The sequence below is a fragment of the Ovis aries genome, chromosome 1 (assembly GCF_016772045.2).
Source record: "Ovis aries strain OAR_USU_Benz2616 breed Rambouillet chromosome 1, ARS-UI_Ramb_v3.0, whole genome shotgun sequence".
NCBI lineage: Eukaryota > Metazoa > Chordata > Mammalia > Artiodactyla > Bovidae > Ovis > Ovis aries.
In genome coordinates, this window is record NC_056054.1 from 186,697,204 (window position 1) to 186,715,219 (window position 18,016).

At 33.7% G+C, this 18,016-nt stretch overlaps 1 protein-coding gene across 5 annotated transcripts in view; it reads left to right on the forward strand.

Moving 5' to 3' along the window:
• STXBP5L (syntaxin binding protein 5L) overlaps positions 1 to 18,016 on the forward strand; it is a 330,353-nt gene that overhangs the window by 236,346 nt on the left and 75,991 nt on the right. For 3 of the 5 annotated variants that reach the window (XM_060418502.1, XM_042231962.2, XM_042231964.2), the window contains 2 exons: positions 6,940 to 7,005; positions 15,343 to 15,435. In XM_060418502.1, coding sequence (XP_060274485.1) covers positions 6,940 to 7,005; positions 15,343 to 15,435 — 159 coding nt within the window. The remainder of the gene's footprint in view (positions 1 to 6,939; positions 7,006 to 15,342; positions 15,436 to 18,016) is intronic. The other 2 variants (XM_004002958.6, XM_012095350.5) reach the window with 1 other exon arrangement.

An 18,016-nucleotide genomic window follows, 5' to 3' on the forward strand; every position in this document is an offset into this window, starting at 1 on the left:
ATGGAGAAAAGGTCGTTTCTTCAGTAAGTGCTGCTGGGAAAACTGGACAGCTACATGTAAATGAATAAACTTAGAATACTCCCTAATACCATATGGGCTTTCCTGATGGGTTCAGTGGTAAAGAATTCACCTGCCAATGAAGGAGACATGGGTCAGGAAGATCCCCTGGAGAAGGAAATGGCAACCCACTTCAATATTCTTGCCTGGGAAATCCCATGGATGGAGGAGCCTGGCAGGCTACAATCCATGGAGTTGCAAAAGAGTTGGACGTGATTTAGTGACTAAACAACAATACCATACACAAAACCTCAAAATGGATTGAAGACCTAAATGTAAAGCCGATACTATAAAACTCTCAGGAAAACATAGGACGAACACTCCTTGACATAAATCACAGCAAGATCTTTTTCAATTCACCTCTTAGAATAATGAAAATAAAAATAAACAAATGGGACCTAATCTTAAAAGCTTTTGCACAGCAAACTATAAATGAAACAAAAAGACAACGCTCAGAATGGGAGAATATATCTGCAAACAAAGCAACCAACAAGGGATTTACCTTCAAAGTATACAAACAGCCCATGAATCTCAATATTAAAAACAAAACAATCAAAAATTGGGCAGGGGGCTTCCCTGGTGGTCCAGTGGTTAAGAATCCACCTGCCAATGCAGCAGACAGGGGTTCAGTCCCTGTTCAGGGAATGTCCCACATGCCAGGAGGCCACTAAGTCTATGGGCCACAACTACTGAAGGCTGTGTGCCCGAGAGCCCATGCTTCTCAGCAAGAGAAGCCACCGTGACCAGAAGCCTGCATACTGTAATGAAGAGGAGACCCCACTCGGCACAATTAGAGAAGGCCCTCATGCAGCGACAAAGACCAAGTTCAAGCAAAAGGCAAGTAAATAATTTTTTAAAAAAATAAAAAAAATTGGCAAAAGATCTAAATAGACGTTTCTCCAGAGAAGACACACAGATGGCTAAAAAGCACATGAAACGATGCTCAACATCACTAATTATTAGAGAAATGTAAATCAAAACTACAAGGAGGTATTACCTTAACATTAGTCAAAATGGCCATCGTCAAATATCTACAAACATAAATGCTGAAGAGGATGTGGAGAAAAAGAACCCTCCTACACTGTTGATGGGAATGTATACTGATACAGCTACTACAGAGAACAGTATGAAAGTTCCTTCAAAAACTAAAAATAGAAGTATTATATGATCTAGCAATCCCGCTTCTGGGCATATATCCAGGCAAACCATTATTAGAAAAGATAAAAATACATGCACCCCAGTGTTCACAGCAGCACTGTTTACAAACTAACACAAAATTTAAAATCAACTATACTTCAGTGAATTTTTAAAAAGAAACGGTGCATCATCAGGGAAATGCAATTAAAATTACAATGAGAAATTACCTCGGACCTCTTAGAGTGGCTATTATAAAAAATATAACAAATGTTGACAAGGACATGGATAAAAGGGAACTTTTGCATTGTTGGTGGGAAAGAAATTGGTTCGAGCACTGTGATAAATAGTATGGAAGTTTATCAAAAAATTAGAAATGGAACTGCTATATGATCTAGCAATTCCACTTCTGAGTATGTATCCAAAGAAAATGAAAACACTGAAAAAGATACATGCACTCTCATGTTTATTGCAGCATTATTTACAACAGCTAAGATACAGAAACAAGTCATCATTGATAATGAATGGATAAAGAAAATATGCAATGGAATATTAATTCAGCCATAAATAAAGGAAATCTTGCCTTTGTGAAAACATGAGTGGCTCTTGAGGCCAATATGCTAAGTGAATTATGTCAAACAGAAAGACAAATACTGTATATTACATATATGTGGAATCTAAAAACAAACAAAAACTGCAAAAAAAATATGCTGATATATACAGAGAACATATTTGTGGTTGTCAGAGGAGTGAGCAAGAGGAGATGAAATAGGTGATAGGGTTCTGGAGAAAGAACCAAATGGAAATTCTAGTGTTGCAAAGTATAATAAATGAAGAGAAAATTCAGTAGAGGAACTCAATAGTAGATTGAACTAGCAGAAATAAGAATCAGCAAATTGGAAGGTAGGTTGATAGAAATTATGCATTCTTAAGAACAGAGAAAAATGCAGAAAATCAACAAACTTTAGAGAAGTATGGGACACTTAAATGCACCAATATGTCCATGATAACATAATAGAAAAAGGGGAGAGAGAAAACGAACTTGAAAACTTCCAGAACTTGAAGAAGTCCAGGTAGGATAAAAGCAAAGATACCACACTGATGCACATCATAGTAAAAATGCTGGGAAACTGGAAAATGTTAAAAATAACTAAAAAAATCACATTTGACTATCACGTATGACTCAAAAAATAGGACAGACACAGGGGAAGCCAGAAGACTTTAGGGTGACATTTTCAAAGTGCTAGAAGGAAAAAAACAATAATCAAACAAGATTCTTATCACCAGCAAAACCACATTTAAAAATGTAGGTTAAATAAAGATATTCCCAGAAAGGCTTATGGCCGAAATATTTACTTATAATTCCACTAATGCTATTAGCTATATTATTTGTATTTTGACTGCTTTACAAGATTATTGCTTATTTTATTATATAAAAAAAGATATTCCCAGATAAACAAAACCAGAATTTTTTTCTAGCAAAGCCATCCTCAAAGAATTACTGAGGGAGATCTTCAGGCTGAAAGAAAGTGACCCAAATGGTAATTTGATTCTAGACAAAGAAACAACACTGTTATGGTAGTTATAAACTATGTATATTTCTTCTCTTAACTGATTTAAAAGCAATTTCTGAAACAATATGTATAAAATTGTATTGGTAGGCCAATAATATATAGAAATGTAATATGTTTTCCAATAACACAAAGAAGGTGGTGGGAGCAAAGTTGTATTGATATCTGAGTAAGTAGATGATGGCTCTACCAGAACAAATGAAGAAAGCCAGAATGGTAAATCAGAAGGTTAATATATAAACTTATAAATATATGTTTGTTCTCTTCTCTTGGCTTTTATAAAAAATAAAATTATATAAAGCAATAATTATAGCAATATGTTGTTGGGGTTTGTGATACATATGGATATAATATAGATTACTGGGAGAAATATCAATAACCTCAGATATGCAGATGACACCATCCTTATGGTGAAGAGGAACTAAAAAGCCTCTTGATGGAAGTGAAAGAGGAGAGTGAAAAAGTTGGCTTAAAGCTCAACATTCAGAAAACGAAGATCATGGCATCCGGTCCCATCACTTCATGGGAAATAGATGGGAAAGAGTGGAAACAGTGTCAGATTTTATTTTGGGGGCTCCAAAATCACTGCAGATGGTGACTGCAGCCATGAAATTAAAAGACGCTTACTCCTTGGAAGGAGGGTTTTGACCAACCTAGATAGCATATTCAAAAGCAGAGACATTACTTTGCCGACTAAGGTCCATCTAGTCAAGGCTATGGTTTTTCCAGTAGTCATGTATGGATGTGAGAGTTGGACTGTGAAGAAAGCTGAGGGCCGAAGAATTGATGCTTTTGCTAAGTCTTTTGGAGAAGACTCTTGAGAGTCCTTTGGACTGCAAAGAGATCCAACCAGTCCATTCTGAAGGAGATCAGCCCTGGGATTTCTTTGGAAGGAATGATGCTAAAGCTGAAACTCCAGTACTTTGGCCACCTCATGTGAAGAGTTGACTCATTGGAAAAGACTCTGATGCTGGGAGGGATCGGGAACAGGAGGAAATGGGGACGACAGAGGATGAGATGGCTGGATGGCATCACGGACTCGATGGACGTGAGTCTGAGTGAACTCTGGGAGTTGGTGATGGACAGGGAGGCCTGGCGTGCTACGATTCATGGGGTCGCAAAGAGTCGGACACTAATGAGCAACTGAACTGAACTGAATAGCATATAAAAGAGGAAGAAAAAATGGTGCTATAAGAATAACGTTTCTATATCTACTGGAATTTAGTATACATCAGAAGTAGATTCTTATAAGATGTATATGTTAAACTCAGAATAACCACTAAGAGCTCCAAAAATATAGGGTAAAATTTATCACTTCACTGTCTAAATATCACTTAAATATTTAAATATTTACTTAAGTACAAGCAAAGCAATAAGGAAGAATTAGAAGACTAGAAATACATGAGTTATGCAGGAAACCTAAAATGACACATGTAACCCTGTATCAGTAATAACATTTAATGTGGATAGATAATAATACAGGAAATAAAAAGACAGATTGTTGGGCTGAATTTTTAAATAAATCAAGATCCAATTCCATGCTATCTGAAGGTGACACCAAAAGATACAAATGGGAAAAGTAAAAGGATAGAAAAATATCACACAAACAGCAAACATAAAAAAAAAAAAAAACTGGAATAGCTCTACTAATATCAGACAAAAAGATTTTGAATAAAAATTTTATTAAAGAGGGACATTTAAAGTGATAAAAATGGTCAGTATATCAAGAAGATGTAACAAACCTAACAGCTAGCTTCCCTAACAGCTCAGTTGGTAAACAATGCAGGAGACGCCAGTTCTATACCTGGGCTGGGAAGATCCCCTGGAGAAGGGATGGGCTCCCCACTCCAGTATTCATGGGCTTCCCTTGTGGCTCAGCTGGTAAAGAATCTGCCTGCAATGCAGGAGACCTGGGTTCAGTCCCTGGGTTGGGAAGATCCCCTGAAGAAGGGAAAGGCTACCCACTCCAGTATTCTGACCTGGAGAATTCCATGGACTATACAGTCCATCGGTTCACAAAGAGTCGGACACAACTGAGCGACTTTCACTTCACTTCACTTCAGATACCTAACAACAGAGTTACAAAGTATTTGAAGCAATCTGACAGATTCAAAGGGAGAAACAGACAATTCCACAATTACTGGATATTTTAATACTCTACTTTTAAATATAATACAAGAACTAGGCAGAAGGTCAAAAGCTAAATAGAAGACTTGAAAAATGCCATGTGTAAGACCTCTGTACACAAATCTACAGAAAGGAAATGTTTAAATATTATTCAAATGGAGGTACCATGTTTATGGGCTGGAAAACTCAATATTTTTAAGATGCTATTCTACCAAATTTATCTATACATTTATCAAAATTCACTAATAATCTAGCATATCTCAGTTGGTAAAGAGTCTGCCTGCAATGCAGGAAACCCAGGTTCAATTCCTGGGTTGGGAAGATCCCCTGGAGAAGGAAAATGGCAACCCACTCCAGTATTCTTGCCTGGAGAATCCCATGTTCAGAGGAGCCTGGCAGGCTACAGTCTGTGAGGTCGCAAGAGTTGGACTCGACTGAGTGACTAAGCACAACAAGAACACATATCTTTTTATAGAAATTGATAAACCAATTCTAAAAATGGATGTTAGAAATTCAGAGAATCTAGAATAACTAAAACACATTTTGAAAAGAACAGAGTTGGAAGATTTCACTTCCTGATTACAAGATGTACTGTAAGCCTACATTATTAGATATTGTGGTAGTCAGAAAAAAAAAGACAAATAGACCAATGATTGTAGAAGAGAGAATCAAGAAATTGACCCATGCATACGTGGTCAATTTATTTTTGACTAAGGCACTAATACAAATCAATTAGGAAAGGAAAATCTTTTAACAAATAATGATGGAACAACTGGGCAAATAGGGGGAAAAAATGGACCTTAATCCCTATCTCACACCATAATCAGAATTAACTTGAGAAGAATTATAGTCCTGAAAATGAAAATTTCTTGAGAAAACAAAGAATGATATATTCATTACCGTGGGATAGGCAATGATTACTTATACAGGAATCAAAAAAAACTCAAAATAAAAGAAAAAACAAATTGTCCTTAAGGTAAACTAATCTTTTGCTCATCAAAAGACATTTTATTGTCTTAAAGGAAATGGAATGATAAGTCACAAACGGAAGAAAATACAATTACTTCTGATGAAAGACTCTTAAGCAAAACATATAAAGAATTCTATTGAAGCTTTGGCACTACTCATTTCTGTAACCTTAAGTAAATAAACTTTCCAAACTTACAATTTCTTTTTTATAAACATAATGACTGGGTTTAAGTGTCACAGTGGACATTTCTAAAGTGCTATGATTTTTTTAATCTATAGCAAGTTTATTAGTATAAATTACATAAAGAAGAGGATGGTAGGAAAGGAATATGAATAAAGATCATTTCAGTAATTGACAATAGCTTTTAAGTACCCCTGGGTATGGGGATTTACATTAAACTAGAAACTCTATTTACAAAGAAAAGAAATGTGAAACTCTCCAACTAGGATAGGAAAATGATAAGGATATCTTATAAATGCCATAGGGATGTAGACTGGCAGATAGTGGGAATTACAAAATCTTTGTTAATCCATTGTGCGTGTCCCTTGTGTTTTTCAGGAAAGTGACATTAAAATAAAGGAATATTAGAAATGAAGAAAATAGAGTGCTTATTATAAAAAGGAACTTGATACCATTGAACACATCACTTAGTATTTACTTAACTTTTATAAATGAGTATAATATTTAAAATTTGTAACATCTCCTTAGTCTTTTAAAAAGCCAGTAACAATTTCCCTTGGAAATGGGAGATTTGAGTAGATTTTTTTTAAAAGAAGTTCTAATTCATGTTATTCTTGGTCTACTTTCAGATGAAACTAGGTCATTTACTAAAATATTATTTGATATAAAAAATAAGAAAAGGGATTTTGTATTTTTCTACTGTTATATTCAATTACCCTAAATATATCAGTTATTGCTTCTCCTGTACCATTGTTAAAAAATTTCAAAATAATTGTCGTAACATGAGCATAGAAAAGTTCTCACAATGGAAAAACAAAGCCTTATTTTAAAACTTATAGGAATTAATAATTATCTATGAAACATTAGAAAATTCCTCATGTTTTTTCATTTCATTTTTAGGCTTAACTGAGTTGAATGACAGTCCAGTTCCCCAGGAACTTGAGCGCTGCAAGTCACCTACTTCAGGTAAACATGAATGGTAATTTTCAGGCTTCTGGTAACTCATTGTAGTAATCCACTGCCTTATCTTCATAATTCTTGGGAAATTCATAATTTTGGTAATTATGTATAATTTCATTTCTGAAATTCAACCATAAGCAAATTTGATTCCAAAATAAAATATAAATGTCTTTAAATATTTATGGCTTCCCCAAAACTTAAGATCAAAGGTATGAGTACAGTACTTTTAAAGACATTTTAAAGGAAGGTTATTCTACAGATATATTAGTAATGCTAAGTAAAAATTGGTTATGTTATGTAGAAATTGTTTTACAGCTAGAGCTTAATTAGTGGGAAACACAGGCAGAGGAGCATAAGAAACCAGCCCTCTGGATCATAGTTTTGAAACATGTATTTGTTGGCAAAGAAAAATTATATGTTGGGAGTAAAACAAAGTGTGAGCCCATTATATTAAAAACATGAGTATAAAGGTTATTAGGAGTAAGTCTTTGCAACATTTGCAAAATTAAGGAGTACTTTTTAAAGTATGTGAAAAAAATTTAAACAGGTAGAAATTGGTGGTGGTAATCATTATGAATGATTTGCTTTTTAAGAAAATTTGTATTTACCTGATTTTAGTATTACATAAATTCTTAAGCACCAAAAAGTTAGGTATATCTTTGACATTGAATAGGTCTGTTTTCATAGGGTACCCAAATTTATAATTCATTTTTATTTAAAAAATTATTTTAAACTTCATGCAAATTTATAAACAGTAATCTCTTTATAAAGCAGTGAATTTTGACCTTTAGAAATTCAGTTGGAATTGTGACATTTCTTCAGTATACTCCCTTAAGAGTTGCTAGTTGCTTATTCTTTAAGAATGTATATTGAGTAGAATCTAGTTGTGTCCTGTGTAAATTTGTTTTAATCATATCCATTTAATCCTTATTGTACTGCTTTCATTTTAAGCATAGCCTCATACATTTACCCTTGTATTCCCATTGGCACCATCCTAATCTAGGTATTTATTACACCTATGATATCATAAAGATATTCTAACAGGTGTCTCTGTTTTCCATGTCTCCCTGTTAGAATTCATTTTGCATATCATGGTGCAAAATTAATCTTCTTAAAATATTACTTTGACTTATTCCTGCACCACAAATCTTCAATTAAAATATAATTCAACATCCTGTATCAAATTTAGATAATGTAACCTCACTTTAAATTCTCATCCATAATCTGAATTTGAAAGTAACACATCTATTAGGTTTTAACCATCAAAAATGGAATTAAAAACTTTCCCTTTCATCTTTCCCCATGCATTGTTTCCATCCTCTTAAAAAAATAATTATTGTTAGTTTGTTTATCCTTCTAGACAGTTTGTGTTTATAAACAAAAAGAAGTAGGCTTTTGCTTTCTGTTTTATACAAAAGCAGTATATCGTTCGCATTTCACTGGACTTTGCTTGTTTCACTTTACAGTGTATCTTGCTTTCCATTTCATTATTTTCTTATTTACATTATATGATATTGAATTACATGTGTATATGATAGTTTATGTAATCACTTCACCAATTAAAGTATACTTAGTTCAGTACCAGTCTGTTGCTATGTCAAACTGCTGCAGTAACTAAATGTTGTTCAGGTATACCAATTGGATGAATTCCTAAAATTAAAGTTGCTGAGTCAAAGAGGATATACTTGTTTAATCTCCAGCTGCTCTCCTTGGGGTTTATAACTTTTCATTCCTTCCAGCAATAACATGAAAATACTTGTTATCAAATTTTTTAATTTTTGCAAGTCTGTTTAGTAAAAGAGATGTTACTGCAGTTTCAATTTACCTCTCACATATTATAAGTGATGTTGAATACCTTTTTATATAAGAGCTCTTTAAATATTTTGTAAATTAAATATTTCATTTAAGAGCTCTTTAAATATTTTGTAAATTATCTATTCATATACTTTGCTCAGTTTCTGTAGGGTTATTTATTTTTTCATAATAATTAGTCTTCTTCATAAGTTAAAATTTTCTCTGTGACATCAGACCCAGATATTTTTTTCAATTTAATTTTTAACTTTGCTTATGGTGTGTTTTACTGTAGTTTTTTTTTTTTTAAATAATCAGACATTGATCTTTGCCTTTAAGGACTTCTTTATGGCCAGCAATTTAAATACTATACATTATCTACTTTTTTTTAATGTTTTACTGGAATTCCCCTGTAAATCATTTACCCATCATTACTTATTTGCATATTTATACTTTCTCTGAAATGTACAATGAATATATGCAAAGATTGAGAACCTTTCTTTAATTAGGCTACCAAGTAGCTGATCTATTTTCTATTTAAACAGAAACAATGGTTTTACTATTTTTTTTTTTTTAGAAAAAAAAAAAAGATTTATTATGTATAGTGTAACAAAGGTAAAGATGATATGAATATACCAAAAGGACAATACATCATAACATGTCAAAACATCAAATTTCAATATGTGTGGTTTATTGCATGTCAATCATACCTCAATAAAGCTATTTTTAGAAAAGGAAATGATGTCCTCTTTTTTTTTTTTTTTTTTTTAGTTTTTTATTTTTTAAATTTTAAAATCTTTAATTCTTACATGCATTCCCAAACATGAACCCCCCTCCCACCTCCCTCCCCATAACATCTTTCTGGGTCATCCCCATGCACCAGCCCCAAGCATGCTGCATCCTGCGTCAGACATGGACTGGCGATTCAATTCACATGATAGTATACATGTTAGAATGTCATTCTCCCAAATCATCCCACCCTCTCCCTCTCCCTCTGAGTCAACGAACTTTTGGTTTTACTATTTTTTGTTTTTTTCTTTTACCTTACTGATTTCTGCTTTTATCATTATTAGTACCCTCCTCTGTTTTCCTTCATTTTTCCCCTGTCACCTTTTTGTGGTAGATGCTCAATTCATTTATATTTATTATTTCTTACATGTTGATATAGCAGGGCTAAATTTCTCTTTTTTTCCTTTTTTCGCTATTTATTTTTTTTAATTTAAATTTATTTATTTTAATTTGAACTCTGCATTAAACATATAATACCTTTTGATATATTAAGATTGCATTAACAGTATTTTATGTATAGTAAACAATCTGTTTATAGTTCTTTTACCCAAGAGTTATTTAATGTAAGTGTGTGGGTTTAGGCAGCTGAAAGTTTTACCTTATTATGTCATTCATGTCCTTACTTACGTTTTGATTACTTGATTTGTCAAAGATGGGAAAAAGGCAAATTAAAATACTGTATTAATAATGTATTTCTATTTGTCCTTGTATCTTCTGTTTTTTATTCTTTATATTTATGTGTAAATAGTCAAAGATATATGCATCCTTTATGTTAATCACCATTGTTCATATTATATTGTGTCCACCTGATATCATCTTTTTGCTATTAATACCACAACTCTTGCTTTTATTTATAATTTCTTTTTGTATTTCCTGGCCTTACCTCTTTTGGGATAAACGTTTTTTTAAACTGAGGTATAATATATAAACCTTGACGTGCATAATTCTTAAGAGTTCAGGCAGACTAGTTTTACAAATGAATACTCCATATAATTGTACCCATATCAAAAGATATGGAAGTTACTAGATACTACTCTTTTGCCCCTCTCAGCCACTAACACCCACAAAGGTACCTACTATTCTGACTTTCATCATCAAAGATTAGTTTTGTGGGTTTTGGACTATCAGATGAATGAAATCATTCAATATCTACATTTTATTTTTTGCTTTTTTTCCCAATATATATAATATTCATCTATGTTGCTGATGATATTGATGTGTAATACTCCATTATACAAATATATCTCTATGCAGTTTATCATTGCTGAATATTTAGGTGGTTTTCAGTTGGGAGCTATTATAAGTATAGCTGCTATGACCAATCTTGTACAATTTTTAGTACAAATATAACTTATCTCTGTGTTACATGTATCTGGGAGTGGAGTTTTGGGGTTACAGGGTATGCACATGTTAAACTTCAGTAAATACTACTGAATTTTATAAAGTGGTTACACCAATTTTACTTCCATTAATAGCATATAAAAGTTATATTTGTTCCACATACTCGCCAATGTTTTTATTTTTCCAACTTTAGTCATTCTGAGGTATATATAAGACTATCTCACTGTGGAATCAAATTGCAATGCATGTCCCTGATGTCTAATGATTTTGATGAACTTCTCTTATGTTAATTGACTACTTTTAATATCATCTTTTATGAGATATTCAGGTCTTCTACTCATTATTATGTTGCCAACTTTTTCTTTTGGTAAGAAATTCTGTGTATGTGTATAGATAGGTAGATAGATATGTTTGTGTATAGATAGGTATGTGTATGCTGCTGCTGCTGCTAAGTCGCTTCAGTCGTGTCCAACTCCATGCAACCCCATAGACGGCAGCCCACCAGGCTCCCCCGTCCCTGGGATTCTCCAGGCAAGAACACTGGAGTGGGTTGCCATTTCCTTCTCCAATGCATGAAAGTGGAAAGTGAAAGTGAAGCCACTCAGTCATGTCTGACTCTTAGCGACCCCATGGACTGCAGCCTACCAGGCTCCTCTGTCCATGGGATTTTCTAGGCAAGAGTACTGGAGTGGGGTGCCATTGCCTTTTCCAAGGTATGTGTATAGATAGGTACAAAGAAGTACTTTTGTTGGGTATATATAGAGCAAACTATCTTTTCCCATTCTGTGCCTCATCTTTTACTCTCTTAAAGGTGGTCTTTTGATGAACAAAAGATTTTAATGCTAAGGTTGCTCAATGTATCAATATTTTTTTTATTGTTAATGCTTTATGTGTTTTGTTTTTAAAAACATCTTTGTCTACCCTAAGGTCATAAAACTATTTCCCTGTTTTCTAGGAGCCTCTTTGTTTTACCTTCAATTTTAAGTTCAAGTTCCACTTGAAATGTATTTCTGTGTCTAATGTGAGGAAAGAGTCAAGGTTTATTGCTTTCATTTAGGTATCCAGTTAATAAGGACCATTTATGAAAAAACTATCATTTCCTCTAGGCACTAAAATCGTACCTTTGTCACAGATTAGTGTACTCTACTATGTATCTATGTTTCTAGACTTTATGTTCTACTTCATTTGCATGTTTATCTATCATTTATCCTATTCCTGTTTTAACCGCTGTAGCTTTGCAGTATTGCTGATAGTATAGGTCCTTCAATTTTGTTTTTGTGGTTCTTTTTCAAGAATGCTATAGTTATTTTAGGTCTTTTGTGTTTTCATATAACTTTTTGAAAAAATTATCAGTTTGCACACAAATCAACATGCTTGGATAGTGACTACAGTTTGATTGTATCTGTAGATCAGTTCGTCAGAGCTGATATTCACATTGGTATCTCTTCATTTATTTCTTCTTTCAGTAATATTTTTATTTTTCTTTGTAGAGGTCTTACACATCTTTCATTACCTTTATTACTCAGTATTTGATTTTTGTTGTAAATTTTTAATATCTTTTTATGCTTTGTGGCTTTAATATGAAAGTAATTAATTTTGTATATTGATATTATATCCAGAACATTTGATAAACTTATTTAACTTCAGTAATTTGTCAGTTCTTTTAGATTATCTGTGTATCTAATTATCCTCCATGGGGTCACAAAGAGTTGGACACGACTGAGTGACTGAATTGAACTGAACTGACTCTGTTAAAAGGACAATTCTATTTCTTCTTTTTAAAGGAAGAAATCAGCTAGAACCTCCAAAACAATGTTGAATAGATGTGCAGATATCTTTTCTTTTTTTCCAGTCCCAGGTATATGTCTTTCAAAATTTCATAGTTAATTATGAAGATTGCTACAGGTTTTTAATAGACATTTTCTTTTAGTCCTCTGCCTTTGTTTCTTCTTTCATTAATGTTAAAGCAGATTTGGAAACACCATCAATTTTTTTTTTTTTTTTTTTTTGCAAAGCACTCAAAGGACTTTGCATGCAATCAAATAGACTGCTTCAAAACAGAAAGATTTTGACTACTTTTGTATTATGTTATTTGGAACAGAAATGCTTGACTAAGATTCATTACCACTTCAGTGCCTTATTTGAGAATGGTTTACTGGCAGGTCCCATTCTTCTTTAGTAGCCATTTTAAACTATAAATAATCATGATTGAAGAATGATATTTTTTCTTACATTAGCTTTCTAATCACTGTATATGTTTCTTAAGATATGTGAAGTTTATCTTTCTGGGGAAAATACCAACAGATTTTTTTTTAATCTTAGTTAAAATTGCTGGAAATAATGAATATTTGCTTATTCCACTTGTCATGAAAAAGGAAAAATAATTGTGTTATATTAATGAATCTTTTTAATCCCACAAAGGAGAATGTGTTCAACATTATTTCCAGCATACTATGCCAACAAATGTACATTAAAACACATTCTGCAATCTCTTGCTGTTGTAAAAATTGCTGCATTCAATCTAAATTATCAGGAAAGGTATAGCTATGGTAAATGAAGATTCTTAGCCCAATCAAATCTTAAAATGTAACCATGAAAAAAACATCATTTAAAATTTAAACAGTAGCTTTATAAAATTCATGATGTATATTATCTTTAGAGGTAGAAAAGAATGAAAATACAAACAGTTAAAATGTTTAGATAACTTACAAGTGATAGAATCAATATACCTGATTAAGAATATTTGTAATACATTCTAACCTTTGAAAAGCTAATAAAAACAGTCATGCCTCCTAGCAAGTCTTCTTGATTCATACACTTAGAGAAATTTCATAGGTCTGACTAGTAATGATAATTATTATGTTTATATCTCAGTATATCTTCCTTTTTTATGTATATATAACATTTAAGAGCCAATATTCTTTTTTTCCACAAAATGCAGTGGCTTTTAAGCTTAAAACCTATATCAGAATCATATGAAGAATTTTTATTAAAACATTGATTGCTGAGTATAAGAGATTCAAATTCAATAAATCTAGAGTGGGGTCTGGTAGTTTGCAATTCTAGCAAGTTCCCGGGTGGTACTAATGCTTCTGGTCTCTGGACCACTGGAGAACCACGACTCTATAAAGCTTTTTTTTTTTTACATTATTTGTTCAGTAGTTGCTTCCCTTCTCGGTTTCTGTTTTGGGATCCCAACCCTCACCTATTTAAGTCTGCTAAAAAACATATTAAAACCTTGACACAAATATCTCTGAGTAAGAGATATCAGAAATAAAGAAAGCCAGAGACCAGTAATCATGTTATAACTCTGCCTTCTTACATGGATCTTAAACTCCCTTTTATGCCAATAAACTGCAAATAATACAGGATGAAGTTTCAAACTAGTAAATACTTCCTTTAGGATAATGTGAGAGAACAGAATATGGATTGGGAGCTGAAAAGATCCCAATGAACCAATCAGAACATTGATAATCTCAGCTTTCCAGATAACAATCATTTCATATTATTCATTCACCCAACTGTTACATTCAAAAAGTAAGTCAAAGTGTCTATAGTTAAGAGTGATATCATGATATCCACTGAGAATAAACTAACGAACAAAATAAAAATATCCTGTGACAAATGGACCTGACAGTCTATCTGCAGAAATAAACATGAAAGCAATAGTTATACAAATTATCTTTCCTTAAAGCTGTGTAGCTAACCATATTTCACTCACCAGGTAAGGTTGTGCAGCTTGGCTACTGCAGAAACATACTTTCCAAAGAGGTGAGCAGAAGCTAACATCAGCACTAGCTCTAGCAAATCTGGAACAGGACTGCAATCCTCTAAAACAGTCCCTTTTTCTTTGGGCCAAGAGTTGAAAATTAATCAAGCCCTCAACTGTAGGGTTATGTCTGCACACAAGGTGTACATTTTTAAATTTTTTCTCCTTGAAGGTTTACCTTTAAAAATCATTTTCTCAGTTTAACATTTTTTGGGAGGGTAAGCATTAGGTTGTAACACTGCTGCTACCTAAGCAGCCATCCATCCTCACGATTCTCACTATCTACAATACACAATAGCATAATATTTATCTAAGATATCTTTATTAAAAATTAGCATGGAAACTAATGCCAAAAAATGCTTTAAAAAAAATCAGTTCTGTTCTCAAACCTGGGTTAAAACTAGGTCTTAGAGCCTAGTTTTAATGCCATTTCTGTGTAATTCTGCATGTCTAAAACCCCATTACATCCTTCAAGAAAGAAAGCTCTTCCTTTCAAAGTGTCCTCTGTTGGAACAGTACGAAAATACTCAGGTAAAGGCAGTTATTTTGTGCCTTCCAAATAGTTATTATGAAAGTCACCTCTAGGATAAAAACTCTTGGTTCATTTGGGCTAAAAAATTACATGCCAATAGTTTTTTATTCCCTTCCTTTAGGACTTGCTACCAGAACTCCCGAGGCAGCACCAGGCTTTTATAGGAATGAAATACCAGCTATGAGACAGAGGAATCAAGTACATCATTTGCCAGGTGAAAGTGAAAATTTCTTTTTGAACAAAGAAACTACTATCTCCACAATTTGTTCCAAAACCTTTCTTATTTGTTGTGGTAAAAATACATCTCACTCATGGTGAATAAAGACCAATTTCCCTAGAGCAATGGTTAAAATTATAAATATGAACTTCATTAGATATACAGCAGGAATTCCTAAGGCTTTTGAAATGTGCCACAGAATTTTGATAGTGGGGTTTTCTACTTTAAATCTGGATAATTTCATTAGGCCTATAAGAAAATATGAGGTGGCCAACAGAGAATTCCGGGAAAATCTAAGAGCCAAGAACTAGAGTAGTTTTGAAAAAATTCTCCTATATTCTTCATGATACAATTAAATATTTTTTGTGATCAGAAACAACTGTGATGCTCATGGATACTCCAAAGAATTGCCTCGAAAGGGCAATGCTCTCTCAGAAATAATAAGCAAAAAAAAAAAATCTATATATTTTATGCAGGCTCATTGCATATTTGGTGCTATTCATAGGAATATTCATAAGAAGAGGGAGGGGACAGATGTACACCTATGGCTGATTCATTTTGATGTTTGACAGAACAACAAAATTCTGTAAAGCAATAATCCTTCAATTAGAAAATAAATAAAATTTTAAACAATACATAGCTTTCTTAAAATAGGCATTCATTATAAAATGACTGATGACTAGATTTACAGGCAAATTTGGCCTTGGAGTACAAAATGAAGCAGAGGAAAGGCTAACAGAGTTTTGCCAAGAGAACGCACTGGTCATAGGAAACACCTTCTTCCAACAACACAAGAGAAGACTCCATACATGGACATCACCAGATGGTCAATACTAAAATCAGATTGACTATATTCTTTGGAGCCAAAGATGGAGAAGCTCTATACAGTCAGCAAAAACAAGACCAGGAGCTGACTGTGCACAGATCATGAATTCCTTATTGCAAAATTCAGACTTAAATTGAAGAAAATAGGAAAAACCACTCGACCATTCAGGTATGACCTAAATCAAATCCCTTACAATTATACAGTGGAAATTACAAATAGATTCAAGAGATTAGATCTGATAGAGTGCCTAAAGAAATATGGACAGAAGTTCGTGACATTGTACAGGAGGCAGTGGTCAATACCATCCCCAAGAAAAATGCAGAAAGGCAAAATGGTTGTCTGGGGAGGCCTTACAAATAGCTGTGAAAAGAACAGTCTTTTGGACTCTGTGGGAGAGGGAGAGGGTGGGATGATTTGGGAGAATGGCATTGAAACATGTATAATATCATATAAGAAATGAGTCACCAGTCCAGGTTCAATGCATGATACTGGATGCTTGGGACTGGTGCACTAGGACAACCCAGAGGGATGGTACAGGGAGGGAGGTAGGAGGGGGGGTTCAGGATGGGGAACACGTGTATACCTGTGGCAGACTCATGTTGATGTATGGAAAAACCAATACAATAATGTAAAGTAATTAACCTCCAATTAAAATAAATAAATTTATATTAAAAATAAAAAAATAAAGAATATAAAAAAAGAGAAGTGAAAGGCAAAGGAGAAAAGGAAAGATATACCCATTTGATTGCAGAGTTCCAAAGAATAGTAAGGAGAGAGAAGAAAGCCCTCCTCAGTGATCAATGCAAAGAAATAGAGGAAAATAGTAGAATGGGAAAAACTAGAGATCTCTTCAAGAAAATTAGAGATACCAAGGGAACATTTCATGCAAAGATGGGCACAATAAAGGACAGAAATGGTATGGAACTAACAGAAGCAGAAGATATTAAGAAGATGTGGCAAGAATACCCAGAAGAACTATATTAAAAAAATCTTCATGACCCAGATGACCACAATGGTGTGATCACCTTGAGCCAGACATCCTAGAATGTGAAGTCAAGTGGGCCTTAGGAAACATCACTATGAACAAAGCTAGTGGAGGTGATGGAATTCCAGTTGAGCTATTTCAAATCCTCAAAGATGATGCTGTAAAAGTAATGCACTCAATATGCCAGCAAATTTGGAAAACTCGGCAATGGCCACAGGACTGGAAAAGCTCAGTTTTCATTCCAGTCCCAAAGAAAAGCAATGCCAAAGAATGTTCAAACTACTGCACAACTGCAGTCATCTCACATGCTGGCAAAGTAATGCTCAAAATTCTCCAAGCCAGGCTTCAGCAGTACATGAACTGTGAACTCCAGATGTTCAAGCTGGATTTAGAAAAGGCAGAGGAACCAGAGATCACATTGCCAACATCTGTTGGATCATCAAAAAGCAAGAGAGTTCCAAAAAAGCATTTCCAATTGTGCTTTCTTGACTGTGCCAAAGGCTTTGACTGTGTGGATCACAACAAACTGTGGAAAACTCTTCAAGAAATGGGAATACCAGACCACCTTACCTGCCTCCTGAGAAATCTGTAGGCAGGTCAAGAAGAAACAGAATGGGACATGGAACAACAGACTGATTCCAGATAGGGAAAGGAGTATGTATATCAAGGCTGTATATTGTCACCCTACTTACTTAACTTCTATGCAGAGTACATCATGCAAAATGCCAAGCTGGATGAAGCACAACCTGGAATCAAGATTGCCAGGA